The sequence below is a fragment of the Podarcis liolepis genome (assembly GCF_965112155.1).
Source record: "Podarcis liolepis genome assembly, chromosome: 17".
NCBI lineage: Eukaryota > Metazoa > Chordata > Lepidosauria > Squamata > Lacertidae > Podarcis > Podarcis liolepis.
In genome coordinates this window covers 875,763-896,950 of record NC_139571.1, presented here as the reverse complement: position 1 = coordinate 896,950, position 21,188 = coordinate 875,763, and the positions used below count along the sequence as shown (strand labels likewise).

The following is a 21,188-nucleotide window of genomic DNA, read 5'->3' as shown; positions in this document are numbered from 1 at the left end:
GCAGGAGAGCAGACATGGCCAGGTCCCTCTCCCTTTGTGGGGCGTTATCTACATCTGATCCTTTTTGCGGCTCCTCATGTAGCCAAACTAGTATAATCCAGGCCAAAGAGGAATGCATCAGCAGCTCAAGGGAAGCTTCACGGCTTTGTTGTTTACTGAATTTTGATCCTGCCTTCCTCCTGAAGCAGCTCAGGAAGCAAACTGTGTTCCCAACTGCGGTGCAAGTCCTTCTCTTCGGCTGATGCTGGGCAGCCAATGACAATCTCTGTTTGGACCCCATTCTCTCTGCTGGCCAGAGGACAGGGGACCTGTGGTCCTCCAGCACTTGCTGAACTGGTCAGCATGGCCAATGGTCACAGCTGTACAGGGCAATATTTGGAGGGTGCAGATTCCCCAGTCCTGCTTCCTGCATTCTCAGACCTGGCATTGTGCCCTCACACCCCACAGCTCTTGAATGTCAGACTAGCACCAGGAAGACTCAGGTTCAATTCCTGCTCAGCTATGAAGCTCACCGGGTGACTGTGAGCCAGTCAACCTATCTCAGCCTAAGCTACCTTGCAAGGTCGTTGTGAGGATACACATAGATGGTGGTGGGAGGACCTTGTAAGCTCCTTGGGGGTAAGAGAAGGATAAAGACACAACAGCCATAGCATGCTGCATATTTTTCTTAAAAACCAGCCACGACAGTGGCATTAGAAGGGAATCAGTGTTTCTTCAAAATATTAATAACAGTTTAATCTCCCGAGGGGCTCAGAGCTCCGCTCCTCTGCCCCTCCCTCCAGTCTGCATCTCACTTGGCTTTACAGTAGTTCGCCAGTGACAGCTTAGAGCTTTCTAATCCCTTTCCTGGACCCTCCTAGCATGGTCACCAAATTTTAACTGAGAATACAGGGATGAACGCCCCACCCCAAAGTTGGGGAACTCATCCCCCCTCTCCTCCCCAGCCTACATCCCTTCCTCAGTTCACCTCCTTTTGACTGTCTGTCACACATACGGAAGGATGCAGCCACCTCTGGGGTGGGACGAATAAGAGAACAGCCGTCCAGAACACCTCGGCACACTTGACAAGATGCAATCACAGCTCTGCTTGGGCTGTGAAAGGAAATTAGCACCATTTGCTGAATGGGAGCAGCCGTACCGATTTAGGAACTGCTATTCCCAGAGAGACAGTCGAATGCTGATGAAAAGGAAAGAAGGGAAGGAGTTCCTGGGTTCTGGCTGGAGCTCTGAAGGGAGAATAAGCAATTTTAGTGCCTGATGGGGCCAGGGCCATAGCTAGGGGGTGGTGAGGTGGGCACCCGCCAGGGGCGCAGGCAATGGGGGGGGGCACAAAATCAGCTAAAAATATGTCCATAAATATAAATATTGATTATTGCCTCATAAGAAATGGTTTTAGAGGGTGAATTGAATGGGGGGGGCAGGGTTGGAGGAGAGGCAGAAAGAAGAGCTAATTTGTCTGTGGCTAGGGGGAGCAACCTGGGCGGTTCTGCCAGGGGCGCAAGATCACCCGGCTACGGCTCTGGATGGGGCAGGGGAGCCGGAGACTCCCAGGCTATAGGCTCAGGTCAAAGAGCAGACAAAGTGGGGGAGGTATGGGGCTGGAAGCCAGGCCCCCCCCCCCGAGTGCTCTGCCCAAGCCTCCCACTGCCTGCTTGCAGAGGGTGGCGTCAGCACCAGGATGAGCGTGAGTCACATCTGCTCTTTGAGGCTGCTTCTCTCCCCTCCCCTCCCTCCCTCCCTCCCTCCCTCCCTCCAACAGGATAATGACTTCTCTTCGCTGCTGTAAACCCTTAAAGATGTGCAACTCAGAGAAAGCTCTGGCCATGCACAGCATTATGGGGAGCGGAGAGGCGGCTGAACAAAACTCCTTGTAGCAGGAAGCGAGAGGAAAATAAACTCAAATGAGACTGCATCTTTCTCTCTCTCTCCGTGTGTGTAAATATTAACTCCAGAGATGCTGCAGAGAAGGGATGCAAGGTACGCCCGGCAGTGGGAGGGAAAGCAATGGCTGCCAAGGGGTGTGCCTTGACAGGTGCTTCCAAGTCTGGTGATAAAGTGTGAAGGGAGACAGGGCAAAGGAACATCCCAGAGGAAGGGGGCATTGCTGAGCACCAGGAGGCCACGGCTCATGCCAAACGGCAGCCCAGTGAAGCAGCCGCTGGGAATCCAGCTTTGGTCTATGGAAGTGAGGCAGAATCACCAGGGAGGAGCATCACACACACACCCCGGCTCTACTTTCTTCTTCATGTTAGCCAGCACTATGTAACTAGAAGGCTGCAGCGGTGTGTCAAATGGTGAAGTTGGCCTGCAAGGGGAGCTGGAAGGTGCTGTTTCTCCCTCCAAGTGCTTGGCCTTAGAACTGTACCTGTACCTTGGGGCAGGGGCAGGTAGATGGAGGCAGGGAGCAGAGAGAAATCTAGGACAGAGGAAAGTGGGTGTTTCATACGCAGGGAGTGGCAGGAGGAAGATGCTGTGCTCTACAACAGGCTAGCCAATGTTTTGAACTGCAGCTCCCAATGTCCCCAACCAGCATGGTCAGTGGTCAGGGATTGCAGGATCCATCGGCTATCCCTTCTCTAGACTATCCGCATTACAAAGCTGAGGACTCGACAGCTAAAAGAGGCACAGAGGACAGCTAGACAATTCTCCCCCAACCCTCCCCACATCTGCTCCTTCAAACGGTTGCCATTTGCTCGTCCTCTTCAACAGTGAAGGACTTTGACCCTGCAAACAGGTGCAAAAGCATTTAGTGAGGATTGAGCATCACTGGTGTTCCTCTTTGCTTGGTGCAACGGGGGACGGGGGGCACCACAAACCAGCCACCACCTTGTATCCCTCTCCATCCAGTAAAGGTACAGGGGAGGGTACTGCTTTTGAAAAGGACTGTCCACCCTATAATTTCCAGCAAAGGAAGGAAACAGGAGTCCACCCTATCTTCTGAGATGCATTGTTCATATGCAAACGCAGGAGAAAAGCCCGTGGTGAGTGACCAGGGCACCTCAAAAGGCTCTTCTCTCAGAAAGCTTTGCTGGTTGCCATAGTCCTGTGGCACACGGAACAGAGCTCTGCTCTAATGCAACATGCCCCCACCCCCGCCGTTTCCCCACCACATGGAAGTGACTGCAAAAAACCCCTAGAGCTCTTCAAAGCCATCCATTCCCATGCTATTCTTTACCAGCAACCAGCACTCAGGGAGGGAGGACTGTCACCGCAGCTTCATTGTTATGGCCAGGAAAGAAAGGCAGCGTATCACATGACTAATGGGGAAAGGGGGGTGGGGGCTTCCTCCCTAAAGGAATACCTGAAAAACAGAACAGGTGGTAGAGATTCAGGAATAGAACCACAAGTGCCCTTGATTTCAAGAACACAGATAAAAAAATGTGCATATTTCCTATGGTCAATTGTAAACTCTGCAGGCATAAATTTGTCTTCTGTGATTAGCAGGAGTTGCTAAATCTCACCCTCCCTGCCAGTCAGAGTGTTTAAACGTTTCCAAAAAGTTTTGCAACAGGCAGGGTTCTGTCTTGGGCCCGGTCTTATTCAACATCTTTATCAACGACTTGGATGATGGACTCAAGGGCATCCTGATCAAATTTGCAGATGACACCAAACTGGGAGGGGTGGCTAACACCCCAGAGGACAGGATCACACTTCAAAACGACCTTGACAGATTAGAGAACTGGGCCAAAACAAACAAGATGAATTTTAACAGGGAGAAATGTAAAGTATTGCACTTGGGCAAAAAAAATGAGAGGCACAAATACAAGATGGGTGACACCTGGCTTGAGAGCAGTACATGTGAAAAGGATCTAGGAGTCTTGGTTGGCCACAAACTTGACATGAGCCAACAGTGTGACACGGCAGCTAAAAAAGCCAATGCAATTCTGGACTGCATCAATAGGAGTATAGCATCTAGATCAAGGGAAGTAATAGTGCCACTGGTCAGACCTCACCTGGAATACTGTGTCCAGTTCTGGGCACCACAGTTCAAGGAGGACACTGACAAACTGGAACGTGTCCAGAGGAGGGCAACCAAAATGGACAAAGGCCTGGAAACAACGCCTTATGAGGAACGGCTAAGGGAGCTGGGCATGTTTAGCCTGGAGAAGAGGAGGTTAAGGGGTGATATGATAGCCATGTTCAAATATATTAAAGGATGTCACATAGAGGAGGGAGAAAGGTTGTTTTCTGCTGCTCCAGAGAAGCGGACACGGAGCAATGGATCCAAACTACAAGAAAGAAGATTCCACCTAAACATTAGGAAGAACTTCCTGACAGTAAGAGCTGTTTGACAGTGGAATTTGCTGCCAAGGAGTGTGGTGGAGTCTCCTTCTTTGGAGGTCTTTAAGCAGAGGCTTGACAACCATATGTCAGGAGTGCTCTGATGGTGTTTCCTGCTTGGCAGGGGGTTGGACTCGATGGCCCTTGTGGTCTCTTCCAACTCTATGATTCTATGATTCCATGATTCAGAAACCCAACAGGCACAGTTCCACTTTAGCATGGAGGCACAGACACCAGGAAAGCTTCATCTGCTGGACTTCTGCCCCTGACATAGCTGCAAACGGTGGAAGAGCTCTGCTGGAAGTGTCTTTCAAAAAAGCCAGCAAGGTAACAAAATCCCCCCACGTGGTGCACATCTCTGCTTTTGTCTTGGGATCCTGGAGGGCTATAATCCAGACTCACGGCCAGTCCTGACAATACTGAGCAAGAGGGACACAGGATAGGCTCTGTAGATACACAGTCGATACACATACAAGGATGGGCAGCGACACACAGGATAAATATAGCACTCCACTGCAAGGCACCAGGAGGGCCATCTGCCCAAGGCCTGGCTTCAGCCAGGAGTGAATGGTGCTGCCAAATTCTAGTGTATCCAAGGCAGGGCCAAGGAAAGGCCTGGCCAAAACCGAAGCAGCCCTCAGGCCTCCCATTTCCCTTCGTGACAAAGCAGCTATGAGTCCAAATGCTGATGTTTCCCCCTTCCTTTTCAGCATTAGCCTGTTTCTTAACAGGCAACGCACAGGCTAACTCTTGACTGTGTGCAGCGTCTGCCAGCATCCCAGGGCTCATTGTCGTGTTTCCTCATAACAACATGCACATGCAGCATCTCGACAACACAGCAGCTGGGATGATGGCAGCAGGGATATGTAGCAAATGCAATCGCCCTTGAAGCAGAACATCAAGGGAGTGGGAGGCTGGCCTGGCCTACTCTATACTGTTCAGATTACACACCCCTTTTAGGTGGATGAACTTTCCCTTTCCAAACCCACCAGAGAGAGAGAGAGAGAGAGAGAGAGAGAGAAAGAAGCTGGCAGTAAACACAAATCATCTTGGAAGTTTATTCTCAGCTTAGCCAGACAGGCAGACATCATGGAACTTATTCCTCATCCTCTGGAGGCAGCACAATTTTGCTGGGGTCATAATAATTAGAGTCAAGCACAGGCAGCCCCTGTGCCTCCCGCTCTTTAATTTTCCGTTCAGCTTCTCGACGAGACCACTCTTCCATCCTGGGGGGAGAGACAAAAGAGAGACCAAAGCAGAGCAAGTTATTGCAAGGTGTCAACAGTGCCCTGGAAATACAGGAAAGGGCTACGGGGCGCTAGACTCCAACCTTCCCCAGCGTGGGGTCTTGGGACTCTCCTCTCCCCATAGCCCTCCACAACGTGGCCAATGTTCAGGGATGATGGCAGCTGCAGCCTGGCCACATCTGGAGAGCACCAGACCGAGGGAGGCTGTTCTACTGTAATGGCTCCTGCTATGGGCCAAATAGGGCCAGAGGGGGACAGCAGCCAGGCTGCAAAAATGGGAAGAGGCCAGCTGCAGCCACTTGATGGACTGTAGGGAGGCAAGGTGCTACAGAATTTGGATTTCTTTGGAAGGAGGAAAGGTGAAGGGGTAGAAACACAAGGATGCATAAGTCAGGGGGAGCAGTTTCCCTGGAAGAGACCGAGATGGCCAAGCGGGGTGCAAAGCCTCTTTCCATGAGGCAGAGAAAGTGCAGCATTTGCATGACGATGAGGACCAGAAGCTTGCTTAAACCAGTGTTTCCCAACCTTGGGGCTCCAGCTGTTTTTGAACTACAACTCCCATCATCCCTAACTAGTAAGACAAGTGGCCAGGGGTGATGGGAATTGTAGTCCAAAAACAGCAGGAGAACCAATGTTGGGAAACACTGGCTTAAACTACATTTCCTTAGGAAGCCAGGTTCTGCATTAGACACTGAATTCCACTCAAAGTTCAGCATGTCTTGGAGCACAGAAAAGTCATCACAGGCCAAGGCTGTTCGTGTCTTCAAATCAGAGATGGGATTCATATAGAATATTTAGGGGAGACAGATAGTGAATGACACTTCTTCAGAACTGCTCAAGCCCCACAGCACATTTCTCAGCATGCTTTCTGCTGCTCTAGGACAGGGGTGGGGAACCTTGTGGCCCCTTCAGATACTGATGGACTGCCAGTGCCTCCACCACTGGCTGTTGGCTGTGTTAGCCGGGCCTGATGGGAGTTGTAGTCCAACAACCTCTGGAGAGTCACTAAGTTCTCCAGTTCTGCTCTAGCAATGCATATAGGCACAGCTGATCAAGGAGCACGCGGAGCCGTTTGACTGTTATACCCTGGATGTACCACACTGGCACAAGGAGTTAGGAGTGTGAACCCAATCAAAGCTGCAGCATTAATTATACTGTGCTGAGATCAAGTGCAAAGCAGCTTGCCTTAATTAGTGCTTCATTAAGGAGTCTCCAGACTGCTGCTTAGCCCAGCTCTATTCAGTTTTGGGCTTCCTGTGAAAACATCAGAATCGCTGTGTGTGCATGTGAGAGCGAGAGAGAGAGAGAGAACAATCCTAGTCCAATTTCCTTATTAAGGTACGGACTGGCATGGCTCTGCCCAACAAATCACCTTTTGCCCCCTGCCTCAGCTGACCCAGCCCAGACCAGTCAACCCAGTTGATCAGGCATGGCCCTTGCTTGCATTTGCTCTGGGGCTTCTTGCCTGAGGCTTAGTCAGTGCTCTTAGCAAAGGGCAAGTCCAATGCACACAAGCAGCTGATTCCACATACACAAACACAAACCAGACAGCTGCTTTGGTGGCTCAGAATGCAGTAATGGGACCTGGCCTAGTTTGCAGCCCCTCCCTGCTATTTCCATCTCCTCTTCCAACAGACAGCATGAAGTCAGGCAAATTTAACAGAGGGAGGAAGGCAGGATCCTTTGAACTCTCCCTGCTCTAGTGGCAAAGAGGAGGGAGGCAATGGCGGCAGCATCACCCCCTCCTTCCTAGTCTAGTGGCAGGAGTGAAGCTACCATCTAAGCCAGCATTTCTCAAACTTTTTGAACTCTGTCCTTCTTCCAAAACATCTTTCTATGCAAGCAGCGGCCCTCCCTTTGGCAAGCAGGCATACAAAGTCCTCGTGCGCAACTGCACGTATGCAGCCCAGTGGATCAAAATGTGTGTATGCGGGTGCTCACTACTCTGGCCCAGGGAAAAGGGGGGGGGGAGAGAAAGATGTGGCCCGAAACTCCCAGTGTGTCCCCTTGCCCCTCCCTTACTTCACATGCAAAAGCTCGGGTGACTACAAAGCCAAACCTCTGCTATGTCTTCCTGGTGCTGGATTTTCTCCCTCCCTGCGACTCTCATGCCCACCCCCAGTCTGTCCCACAGGGTCATCTACTCCATGGGTGAGGAATATTCTTCAGTGCAGGGCCCACGTTCCCTTGGGGGCAAACTTCTGAGAGCCACATGCCATTGGCCAAACTGGGCAAAGCCGCAAATATCAATGCTACCTTTCAGGTACACAGCACTCCAGTTTCTGCAGACGCTCACCCCCCCTCCTGTTCTCCACACAGGAGGACACATTTCCAGCAAGGCAAAATTATTTGGGGTGTGACTCAGGACCACTGAGGAGGGTGGCTGGGGGGGGGGGGAGCTTTGGTTGCTCCCTCTCCAGCAAACCTCAAACTCACCAGCCAGGCAGTTTTATACACTGCAGTGGAATACATTCTCCAAACAGAGGCCCAGAAATTCTTTGGCCACAGAAATTGCCCTGTGGAGATCTCAAAATGGGAGAGGCAATATTTCAAGGAAAAAAGTGGAGCAGATACTCATGAGTGGCTGTGAACATTTTTATAAAATACATCAAAAGGACTGAAAGTATTCTGGTTCTGTGTAACTTCAGAAATATGGTTTTATGGTTGCCACTGACAAGTGAAGCAGCACAAAAATTTAGTGACTTTTAGAAGCTGCATTCAGGAGTGCTCTTTTTTGGCAAACATTTAGTAAGCAGAAGTAATAGTTCTTTTGCCTATAGCCATGAGGACTAGACACTTAGTCGCCCCGCCCCAAAATAAGACCACAGAGTATCAGGACTAAGTGCCCATTTTGCATGTCAATAGCTACAACTTCAGAAGAAAAGACTGATGTCAGAGTATCCAGTGGGGGGAGTAAGAATGGAAGGGTACACTCTCCACTCGTAGTAGAGGCACTGGAGGGGAACTCAGAAGCAGGCTTTATTGTGGCATTAGCGTTTCCTTCAAGACTGATAACCCTGGGCCATAAAGTGCATTTACCAATGAATTTGCTCTCTGTTCCCTTTCGCCCCACCCGCACTCCAGATGTTGTGCCGCTCCTATGGGACAATCCCTTACATGAGAGAACACCACCTGATCAGCCACCTGAAGGAGGCAGGAGAGGGAGGGGAGGTTGTTGCCCAGAAATGGCCACTCACGACCTGCAGCGAGGACAATAACGCCTAAAGTAAGTTTAATTATTATTTCCCACTCTGCAACCACAGAGGATCTGCTTTGTCAGCTCATTAAGCGGAATATTAACGGACTGGAAACGGGCTTTCATCTGAAGCTTCCTGGCTGACAAATGGGACTGCAGCAACTCCACAGAGAAAGGGAAAGGGGCCAGGCAGGAGAGAAGCCGGGGAGCAGAGCTCTTTCTCTGTGTAGGAGGGGAGACCTTCTCCCTCCTTCCTGGAAGGAGTCTGAAGTGGAGGCAAGGAGACTTTGTGTGCGTGTAAAAGAGAAATGCCTTTACAGAAAGAAGAGTCTTCAGAAAAGGAGAAATAGAAATGGGAGCAGTAGCCTCCCGAGATTGCTCTTGTACTTTTATGCCAGCAGATAGGGTAAGAGAGAGTGGCGTACTCCTGCCTTGGTTATTGGCTTTTAGTGTTTGATTGTCTTCTCCAATTGCTAAGCAATTTTATTTGCTCATCACTCCAATAACATTGTTACTGGGTGGCTCATAAATACAGGTGAAACTCGAAAAATTATATCGTGGAAAAGTTTCACTTTTCTTTCAGAACCTCATTATGTAGAGCTGGTGGACGGGCCACACCAAACACTCTAGAAGGAAAAGGCTGTCCTTCCATAACATATCAGCAGTGCCACAGGCTGATAGCATCCATGCCATGCCGCATTGAGGCAGTAATTGATGCAAAGGGGCCCAAACCAAGTACTGAGTACATATGCATGCTTCTACTTCTCAGAGGTCCAATATTGCTCTATTTGCAATCCTTGTTTTGCTGATTTCATTTAATATTCCAATTTTCTGAGACTGTTAATTTGGGGTTTTCATCAGCTGTACGCCATGATCATCACAATTATAACAAGTAAAGGACTGACATATCTCGCTTTGCATGCCATGAGTCTATCTCATATATTAGTTTCACCTTTTAAGTTGAATTACTGAAATAAACGAACTTTTCCACGATATTCTAATTTTTCAAGTTTCACCTGTATAAGATGATATAATAAAATGTAAATAAACTGTAAGCAGCCCTGGACTTTCAGAAGGGGAGGGAGGCGGGGGGGGGGGGAGAGAAAACCTAGGCCCTAAGGGTACTTTCAAACAGCAACAGACTAAAGATGGACCTTACCAGCCCACTGACACCCACCTGCCAATGTTTGGGGCCTATGCGTGTACCACAGCTTCAAAATCAGGCAGAGTACAGTGGTGCCCCGCAAGACGAATGCCTCGCAAGACGAAAAACTCGCTAGACGAAAGAGTTTTCCGTTTTGGAGGTGCTTCGCAAAACGAATTTCCTATGGGCTTGCTTTGCAAGACGACAATGTCTTGCGAGTTCCTGCTGGGGTTTTTTCCTCCCCCCCCCCTTTTTCTAAGCCGCTAAGCCGCTTATCAGCTGATCCGATCAGCAGATAAGCCGCTAAAAGCCGCTAAAAGCCGCTAATCCGTCAATGGGCTTGCTTCACAAGACGAAAAAACCGCTAGACGAAGAGAATCACAGAACGGATTCTTTTCGTCTTGCGAGGCACCACTGTATGGGGCAAAACACACAACAGCAAAAGGGTGTGGCTGGTTGAGATGAGGTCCAGGAACACTCCAGTGGCTGGAACAATGCAGAACAACATTGCAGAGTGGAGAGAAGCTGCACTTTCAAGTCCCAAACTCAGCCACAGACACAACTGGAAAGGGCATAAGCCACTCAACGCTCAGCCTCAGTTCCGCATCTGTAAAATGGGAAGAGTGGGCTGCTTCAAAGGCAAAGCAGATGTCTGTGATCTTTGTGCTAAGACTGCAATTATAACTAAGGATATCCAAAAGAGCTGAGATGCTCATTATAATATGCATTCATCTTTCTCCACTGCCCTCCTCTCCTCTCTTCTCCTCTCCTGTCTGGTCCTCTCCCCTGCCTAAATGCTGTCAGCTCAATTCCCCCATGTCTCCCTCCCCAACTCCAGCAAGCAGAGGCTACTGCTGCCGCAACAGGAGTTAGAGGCTCCCCAAAGACCTCGCTAATGAGACCCCATCAATTAGAGAAGAGTTATGTCTTGTGATTTGGCGCCTCCCCAGAACACAAAAAGTAGACAGGCAGGCTCCCACCACTCACAATCAAGACACCGCAGACCTAGGCCTTTTCCGAGGTGTGTGTGGAGGTGGTGGCAGCAGCAAGCCAGACTATTGGTCCATCTATCCCAGCATTTTCCAGTCAACATAACTAGATGCTTTCAGAGAATCAGGGATGCAAAGCAATGACAGATTTTTGGCTGTCACCCTAAACAGTTTAGGAATGCATCGCAAGAGAGAATTTGCAAGTCTGTGCCTCAGAATTTTCGCTACAATAAATGGGCAAAAAAGGTTTCAACTGTGCACTCAGTATTTTTCACAGAAGTCAGTGCCCAGAAGAAAGGCTCCTATGTGTCTGTGATTGACTGCCAGTCACCGAATGAAGGTCCTAAAGGATTACTTTGTCCCTTTTCCATTCTATTTCCAAGAATTCTAGCCTTCAAGGTTTGTTTTTTAACACATGTTTCTAGTCCCCATTTTCCCAGGAAATGGAAGCTAGTATTTTCTAAGAAAAGTCCATTACCACAGGGTGTATGGAGTATGAATACATCACATTGCTTTACCCCTGCCCCCCGCAAAAACCAACCTTCATTTGTCTTTCCCTTAAAATGATTGCATTGATTCAGAGTTAGTGCAGAGTACCTGGTATGGGTAGTAGCCAACTCTGTGAGTACTGAATAGAAACTGTGTCTGACAAACAGGACAGGTGCTGTTTGCTCAGAATTACACCAAATATACTCTGCCTGCTAAGTCTTGGTCTTCCTGTGGTTCCTGGGGTCTGATTTGCAGCAGCTGTGGGTGAAACACCATGAAGGCAAAGACAGGACTTGTGATGGTGGGAGCAACCAGGTTTTTTCAGGGAAGCAGAAAGGGGCTTCTGCTCCCCACCCCCTTTTCCTTTGTCCTTCTGGGCCTCCCTCTCCTGTGCTGCTTCTCTCACCTTGATGAGCCTGTCACATATCTGGTAGTGGTGGGAAAGCCACTTGAGTAGTGGGGGATGGCAGAGAGAAAAGCCCAGCAAAGCAAGGGAAGAATTGTGGAAAAATCAAATTTAGAAAAGAACTGTTAGAACCCAAAACTAAGATTTTGTCAAAGATGTATAACTTGCTGTTGAAATGGAATACACAGGATGAAACGGTGAAATCTGCTATGATTAAATGGGCACAAGATGTTGGACATAACATAATGATGGCTGACTGGGAACAGTTACGGACCACAGGTATGAAGTTTACGGCATGCAATGCCTTAAGAGAGAATATTATGAAAATGATATACAGGTGGTACATGACCCCAGTCAAGCTTGCAAAAATTTATCATTTGCCCGATAATACATGTTGGAAATGCAAAGAAACTGAAGGCACATTCTTTCACCTTTGGTGGACGTGCCCAAGGATTAAGGCTTTCTGGGAGATGATCTATAATGAAATGAAAAAGGTATTTAAATATACCTTCCTGAAGAAACCAGAGGCCTTTCTCCTGGGCATTGTCAGCCAATTGGTGCCAAAGAAGGATAGAATTTTCTTTATGTATGCCACAACAGCAGCAAGAATTCTCATTGCAAAGTACTGGAAGACACAAGATCTACCCACCCTGGAAGAATGGCAGATGAAGGTGATGGACTATATGGAACTGGCGGAAATGACTGGCAGAATCCGAGACCAGGGAGAAGAGTTGGTGGAAGAAGATTGGAAGAAATTTAAAGACTATTTACAGAAATATTGTAAAATTAATGAATGTTAGAATGATGTTAGAATGAAATTAAGTGGTTCTAGCAGCAATGTCATAGAGGTGTATGAAAAAATGGCCGGTTAATAGGTGAGAATATAAAGCTATAAAATATTAAGTTAAAGGACTAAGACAAAAACAAAGAGGGAAAGGAATTGCTGAATTAACCAATTGAACTGGAATACAAAAAAGGGAGGTGAGAGGAGGTCAGGGAAGCAAGGAAATGAAATGTAAGATATGGAAGGATTAATTTGTTTTTAAGTGTTTTTTCTAACTTTTTTCTATATTTTGTATGTTTTTTCTTCTTCTATATTTTCCCTTGTCTCTTTTATTTTTAACTACGTAATTTTTTGTTTCTGAAATTTTAATAAATATCATTCAAAAAAAAAAAAAAAAAAAGCAAGGGAAGAATTAAGCACCCCCCTCCGTCTGCCACGGGAGCCCACCGCCTCCCCCAGTTCCAGTGTTTCCAGTACCCAGAAAGCTCTGCATTCTCTAAATGCTGAATTCTGCACCCAGTTCTAATTTCTGCAGTGCTGCAGTACAAACCATGGAATACGTTCCCTGACCACACCTCTACATTGCTCTCAGTGTACAGCTTTGCAGGCAACCCACCCTTGCCCTTTCAACTCCCAGTTCACCTGTCTGTTTGCCCAACAGGAGCCCCCCACCCCCATTCCTTAGTAATACAGGACAACTCAAGTCGACAATGTTTAGGAGAACTGGAAGCAGATGGGAAGGAGACAAACAAAGAGACGGGCTCTAGTCTTAGCTGTAAGAGGAATGTGTTGTCTCAGAAGATGAGGAGGAAGCTGCACATCAGGACTCCTGGGTTCCCATCTCAGCTCAAAAGCTGGGGGCAAAGCCTTGCTCATTAGCAATGCTCCTCTACAGGGTCTTTTGCAGAGCCAGAACGGATGGGAGCAGGAGCTGCGCAAGCCGCTTCTGATCAGAAGGTTCGATGTGCGTCAGCAGCAGCAGAGAGAGCCAGGCTGTAACCTGCCCCTCCTTGCCAGCCAAAACAGCACGGCTCCCGGCTCTGGGCCTCGGCTCTATCTATATCCCAGAAGCTAAATATACACGCGCACACCTAGCTCCAGCTAGTGCACTGCCAAAATTACTTCTAGTGGCTCTTGAGCAGCGGTGAATTTCCACAACTCGCCCTCTAACTAGCCTGCCCTGTCTGGAAACAAACCCTTTTGCAAAGCCAGGGCCAGGCTGGGAGGGCTGCTGGGGAGCAGGGATGGAGAAGGGGAGAAGGGGTGCTCTTGCACAGGCCATGGCTAATGCCTTTAAAACCAGGGTGGGGGACCTGTGTCTGTCCCAGGCTGTTGGGCTCCAGTTCCCATCAGCCCCAGCCAGCGTGGTCCGATGGCTGGAGATAAAGGGAGATGGAGTCTGGAGGCACAGAGGGAGAGGAAAGCTTGTCGTGGATGTTGGACCACCCACCAGCTGCCATTCAGGCACAGCCTGGTGCTCTCACCAGATTTCCAAGGTGCTTCCCTCCCATTTTCTGCTCTCCCTGCCTCCCATGAGCATGGCTGCACATATCCCAAAAACCTCACTTTGACTCACAAGCAAGTATAACCCATTATTCATCCAGCATCCTGAGAAATGCAGCTTCCCTAGAAGAAAAACTATTTTTCTAGCCCTCATTATCACAGAGAAAACACCTGAAGTGTGCAGGAAATACCTCGCAAAGGATGAGAAAAAGCTTCAGCAGGGTGGAGGTGCATTTCTCTCACTGCTCAGCTCACCCAACCCAGCCATCTACCTTCCTTACAAAACAAAAACAAAACTGAGCTGAAAAACTCAATCAGAAAGCAGAATATATTATGAAAAACTACTTGTAGACGTATCATTTTAAAATTATCATTAGAGGGTCTGTGTCTTCTAGATGTAGAATTTGATTTGCAGGTTGTTGTTCTTGAGAAGCACTTAATATGGGTTGGGGCAGATGTAACACTTTTGGTTAAGAGGCTCCAGGACTGTGGGCTTTCTCCCCTCCAGCCTGATTCAGATGTTACATCTACACCAGTTAGCCACAGTTAAACAGGAGCCCTCTAGTCAAGGTGGTATACCTGTTTCATCTGTCCCACTCATTGTACCCTCAGAAGAAGCTAGTCTAGGCTGAAAGACAGCGACTGGCCACCCAGGGAGGCTGAATCGTAGTCTAGCACACTTACCACTACAACGGCTTCACTGGCTCCTGGTGGTGGATCATATTGATGCCAATGGAACACTTCGCTTTGGTTTAAAAGTGGGCTGGAGGGGTTCGCACCCAAGACGGGAGAGCGAGCACTGCTCCTGCAGCCTGCGCCATTCTTTTAACCACGGTTGTGAGAGCAAGAACATCCCATCTGTACCAGCCTACCTGCCAACATAGGAGGAAAGGGCAGAAGCGAGGGCAGGCCAGCTTACAAACACACACTGTTCCAAGCAAGCCACGTCCCTTTGACTCCGGCTGGGGGCTGCAGTCCCTGCTGAGCAACCTTGCAAGAGCGATGGTGACAGGCAAAGGTAAGCTGAGCAAAGAATGGACAGTAGTAGATAGGTAGCCGTGTTGGTCTGCCATAGTCAAAATAAAAGATTCCTTCCAGTAGCACCTTAAAGACCAACTAAGTTAGTTCTTGGTATGAGCTTTCGTGTGCATGCATGTATCTGAAGAAGTGTGCATGCACACGAAAGCTCATACCAAGAACTAACTTAGTTGGTCTTTAAGGTGCTACTGGAAGGAATCTTTTATTTTGACTAAAGAATGGACACTTCATTGTTGCATGGTGGATGCTCAAGGACACATTGCAGCCAGGCAAAAACACCTGGGATTTTGGCAGAAATCCAGGGTCCCAGTGAAGGGTGTGGCCTGGGGAGCAGAGGTATAGCCAGTTGAGATAGTGGCCCCCAGGACTGAGTTTCCCCACTCCTCCTCTGAAACACCCTCGTTCTTTTTCCTTTTCCTCTTCTCCTTCTTTCTATACCACTTTATATTAGCAATACACCCCAACATTATTTTATAATATTTCCTAGTTCTCCTCTTACCATTTATCTAGTTGGTTTCTACTAAGAGCCCTTTGCAAGCCACAAAGCCCTTCTGTATCATTCAGAGGCATTAGCTGCCCTAAACTCCCCGGATAGGACATGATAAAAATAACCAAAAAAAGCCAAGAGCACTCATTAACTACTGGCTCACGTTGCCCTCCTAAGGTCACTTGGTCCAGATTATTCTCACACACATACAAAAGCAGCGAGGACAATGTTGTTGTGGGAGGAGGGGGGCTCCATTCAGAATATGCAGCCAATTAGCAGGGATATTCCATCCTCCAATCACCACCCTAACTCCATCCCAACCAGATCTTCTGAACCCACAACAATTTTTCACCTTCCTAATTATTGAGGAAAATGGCTTCCAGTCCAGAAACTATACAAGTCCAGGAGGGTATTTTAGTTGGCATGGGAAGGGAAGCGTCTAGTCCTCAATACACCTCCCTTCTCCTAAAAGGCCCATTTTCCTCTACTATCCAGGGTCCTAAGAGGGGGGAGGGAAAGAAGTTTGCTAGCTTCCCACCCTAAAATAATGACTACAGCATCTCTCTCGTAGCCTTTCCCCCTTTTGTTTCCTCTTGCAACATGTTCTTTCCTTGTAAAGCTGAGGGAAGGACCTCCACTCTCAGTAAAAGTGGCTTTCCTATTACAGCTGTTTCTGCAGGGAGAAGCACCCACTGTGGCTCCCACAGTCATGGCCAGGGTCAGAGACGCCCAAGAGGAGCTGCTTCCACCTTGGGATGGTTGTGGTGGAAAGCCTGGCATGCAGAGGAGGGCAAGAGGAATTTCGCCCGTGCCAATCTGGGAAGCAGAAGGCCTATCCTACTTTGGGATGCCTAAGTGTTGTGCAACAACATTTAATCAGTCAGATTTAGTGGCAAAGCTTTCTGTGTTCTCCCCCGACCCCTAAGAATAACACCAAGAGGAAGTGGCAATGTACTGGATGAATCCACCGGTGTTCTGAGTGGTTAAGCCTGCACAAACTTGTTGAGGATCGTGTACAAGGAAGGGGATTAGGTGCAGAAACCTCACAAATTCCTTCCCAGCTTTGCAGCCCTCCCAGCTAACAGTTGCTGCCTTCTTCATACTCAAGACCTAGGGAGATTGCTGCCAGGGCAAAGCTGCCTCAGTGCCAGAGGCAATTCTGCAAGGCAACATTTCATTGGAATAGACTCTCCAGAAGCCACTTCGGAGAGGGATCAAGAGGGCAGCTATGGGCACAGAGCATATAGGACCCTCAGGCAGTCAAAACCACCTACATCTCCCAAGGATCTTAGACCTCCCACAAGCAGCAGACTCCGGGCCATTGATTATTTCCCTCTAATGCCCTCCATCTCTTTCCTAAACCTTTCCCTCCTCAAAGCAAGATCTCTGCCTCACCATAAAAAGGGTACAAAAATGAAGGGAGACTGCTCCAAAACACTGTTGCAAAGCAGACCGTTAGAGGTGAATGGAAGATTTATTGAATCACAAAAATGTCCAAAAGGCTGCACAGTCTTTCTTCAGGGAAATATCTTAAAATAAAATAAAGCTCTCATTTAATTATAGGAGGTTAGTCACATCTAGAGGTACAAATGTTCTAATACTCCATCTTGTACAGTTCTAACAAAATCCTGCCTCTTGAAGTAGGAAAATACACATGCACAACAAAATGACTTAAATATGCCCAAATGGTTAACTGCACAGTAACAGAAAGAATGAGAAAGCTCAAGAACAACAACACCAAGAGAAAAAAACCCTTTCCAGGGAGATCTGAAGGCAAGTCTCATTTAGATGGGTGACTGCTGAGTCAGGTGTGACCAAGAAAGCCCTGAGCTAATGTCTGGGTGCAGGGCTGCCTATTTGCTAGCGAGGCTGAAGGTTTCGCTGCTGGATTTATAAAACAACATGGAACTTGGTTATCTGCAGGAACACCTTCACCCACATAGGTATGGCACAGTTCATCTCTTCTGTAACATTTTAATGAAGATTCTGTTCATCTCCCCTGAGGTGTTCCCCCCCCCCCCCAGGCTAAAGAGCCCCACATATGATGGAACTGTAGACGCTCTTGTTCAATAAATATTTGGTGCACCTCGAAGAGTTGGCTTTGCATCACCATTACATGTGTACACCCTGCGACGTCTCCAAAACTTACTAAAAGAGGATTTACATTCTTCAAGATCTGAATGACAGAATATTGTTATATTTGTTCACCACTGACACTTCTCTCCCTGGGCTACTGGACTTCTAGCGTGAGGATTTCGCCTCTGGAAAGGAGGTGGAGAATGCACAATACAGGGCTAAGATAAACATCTGTGATCTGGTGCTGATATGTGTAAAAGAAACGTTTAGAAGGAAACAAGACAAAAGGTTTCCTCTTCAGGTAAGCCTGGCCCCTGGCCCCCCTTCTCTGACTAACTGCAAGTACTGAGATGGATTCTTATAGGCTTATTCCTTCACAGCACAGAAAACACTTGTGTTATTGGGAAGGGAAATGATAGATATATTCCTTTTGGTTTGAAGATGTTACTTGCATTAATTTTGTACTAGCAAAATCCTTGATGTTTGTGTACTCTTAAAACATATCCTTGTAGATTGGGGATTAATGTATAGGCAACAAAAGTGGATTTTTGTGAGCCCTTATGGTGGCTAAGGAATGTCTACCTTGAGCCTCAGAGGATACATACCCAACACCTATTACATAATGTTCTGGGGGCCTCATTCTCCTGACTACATTTGAACATATTTCATATGGGCATAAAGTTCGTCGGGATACTGATTTGGACTTCTAGAGGGCTTATATTTATTTATATGTTTAATTTAAGATTTGTGTACTGACAGTCATTGTATCAGCAATGTGAACTGATGGTGGTCTACTGTTATTATTAGCATTATTTGTGTAATATTATTATTCCCGTTTCTTTTTAAAATTGTCATTTATCTTCTTTTTTCTTTTTCCTTTCCTTGTCCAATTTGAAATAAAATAACAACAGCAACAACAAAAGGGAAATGTTTGGTCAAAACTGAGACCGAAGATCAGAAGGAGTCTGAAAACAGGGACAGAAGGGGTGGATCACTTCATGAGGAAGCAGGATGAGAGGAAGGGGTTGGGAGATCCAGGATGTGCTTCAGGAAATGAATGGACTTATGGGGAAGCTACAGGTCAGAAGCAGAGGAGTTGCTGTGCTAGTGATGATACTGGCTGCCCTGCCCCAAAACATCTGGACCGAAGAATCTTTGCAGGAATGGCCCAAGACATGTTGGTGCCTGAGGCAAACCTCCAAATGCACCCCACCCCCCACAACCACAGAAGCGGGGATAAAGTAGGTCTACACCAGAAACAAGGAGGCAAGTGAAGCTGTACATCAGAAAAAGGGCGGGGAATCAAATCAACCTCGCTCAATGGCTGAAGCGAGAAACAAAGGCTGTTGCCGGGTGGGGCGATGCTCTGAATCATGCCTCGTGGAAGCAGAGCCCAGAAGGCTCTGGAGGGCAGCCACCACGCTTTCCTCCCCAGGGGTGGGATGAGACCAGCAGTGCTTCTTATTCGCGGAGAGACTGCATGGTGGAAGGCTGCTGAGGAGGCAGTCGATCCGGCCTCCAGGGAGCAACAGCAGCTGGCACTGCCACCGTGGCAGCAGCCTCAGCAATGCATTCCTTGGGTGTCAGATCTGCTGCCCTGGTGGATCCTGCTGCCTGAGGCGGTTGCCTCATCTTGCCTCATGAGTGGGCTGCCCTGAGTCTCTGTGTGAGGGATGAAAAGCCTGCAAGTCTCAGCACAGCTTGGAACAATGCTTCCCAAACGGACCTTACCCGTAGTCCGGCAGATAGCACACGAAGGTGGAGCCCAATACAATGGTAATGGATATGCCAAAAAAGAAGGCTACGCGCATGCTCCAGACGTCAACGACGGGATCTGGGTCAAAGCCGTGGTAATCTGGGTTCTGGAAGGGAAAGATGCAAACAGTCAGCCAGCAAGGGTGGAAAAAACAGGTCCTTCTTCTGAGCAAGCCAAGAAGCAGCTCCTATGGTCAGTTAACATACACAGGCCAGTAATTTCTCCTCCTTTTTTTGCTGCCCCATAAAAAGTCCTCTGGGCAACTTACAATAAACAAAAACTACAATTATTACTATTAATACTTGTTGTGTTTTACACAGACAGCTCTCAGAGTGGCTTACATAATAAAAACAGAAATAGCAAAAAACATTAAAACCAAATATAAACAGCAATAAAGAAAACCTGAAGCAATAAGCGTAATTATAATAATAATAATAATGATGATGATGATGATGATGACAGTTCTTATTTGTCTTTGGCACCAGTAATCATCTCCTGCCAAAGCCATGCAGCTTCCATCCTTAGGGATAGGCTTCTTTGCACTGCATGCTATTTCTACTATATTCAACCCCAACTGCCTGTCTGTCTCCATCCCCACCACAGGTGATACACAGGTGCCCAAAACATCAACTTAAGAAGATGAAATTGCTGAGAGGCCAAAACTGGAAACCTTCAGACACACAGAAGGGCAAAGGTTTAAGGAGAAAAACATGGAAGTGTATGAACCAGTGGATGTGGGTAATCAATCAAGTCTGATACTGCAAAGGGCGCATAGGAAGATATATACTTCATTTCTTTTCTTCAAAATTTTTGTTGATTTTCCACAAAATTAAAAAAACACACACTAACAAATAAACAAACAAACAAAAATCATAACCTTATTAGGAATAATCTTCTTAACATTGTTAAGTGACTTCCTCGTATCCCCTTAGTTGAATTTCAATGTATATCACTTTAACGGTTTTCCAAATCAAAGTTCTTAAAATCTTAACTTAATCACTTAACATTAGTCTTCTTCCCAATCCAGCATTAAACATAATAATTCCTCACACTACTTATTTAAATCCTAGGCCTAGCTGGTAATTGTAAACTTTTCCCAATTAATTTAACTTGATGTATTTAGCTAAATAGTCATACAGCGGAAAGGAGAAGCCAAGCATACTAGGACTCAATTTCTTGACTTTAAGAAAGCCGACTTCATAAAACTTAGGGAAGTGCTGGGTGAGATTCCATGGACAGTAATACAAAAAGGAAAGGGAGTTCATGATGGCTGGGAGTTTGTTAAGAGGGAGATAGTAAAAGCACAACGTCAGGCAATACCAGTGAGACGGAAACATGGAAGGTGATTAAAGAAGCCAGGGTGGCTATCTAAAGAACTTTTAACTGAGTTAAGATTAAAAAAGGATGTGTACAAAAATGGAAAAGGGGGGAAACCACCAAAGAGGAATTCAAACAAATAGCCAGCACGTGTAGACACAAAGTCAGAAAAGCTAAAGCACAGAATCAACTCAGGCTTGCTAGAGAGGTTAAAAGCAACAAAAAAGGCTTTTATGGGTATGTTCGTAGCAAAAGGAAGAACAAAGAAACAGTGGGGTCACTCAGAGGAGAAGATGGTGAAATGCAAACAGGGGACACAGAAAGGGCTGAACTCCTCATTGCCTTCTTTGCCTCAGTCTTCTCCGAAAAAGAAAACAATGCCCGACCTGAAGAATTTGGAGCAAATGATTCAGCAAAGGAAACACAGCCCAGAATAACTAAGGAGATAGTACAAGAATACTTGGCTAGTTTAGAT

The 21,188-nt window shown here is 47.3% G+C and overlaps 1 protein-coding gene across 2 annotated transcripts in view; it reads right to left on the bottom strand.

Annotated features, from left to right (window-relative positions):
• Positions 1 to 5,325: 5,325 nt before the first annotated feature.
• The window catches only part of NDUFB11 (NADH:ubiquinone oxidoreductase subunit B11), a 50,125-nt gene continuing 34,262 nt past the window's right edge, over positions 5,326 to 21,188 (bottom strand). The window contains exons 2-4 of one of the 2 annotated variants that reach the window (XM_083482682.1): positions 19,372 to 19,502; positions 7,965 to 8,044; positions 5,326 to 5,507 (exon numbers count right to left, since the gene is read on the bottom strand). In XM_083482682.1, the coding sequence (XP_083338808.1) occupies positions 7,978 to 8,044; positions 19,372 to 19,502 (198 nt within the window). In that variant the 3' untranslated portion in view covers positions 5,326 to 5,507; positions 7,965 to 7,977. The remainder of the gene's footprint in view (positions 5,508 to 7,964; positions 8,045 to 19,371; positions 19,503 to 21,188) is intronic. The other variant, XM_083482681.1, reaches the window with a different exon arrangement.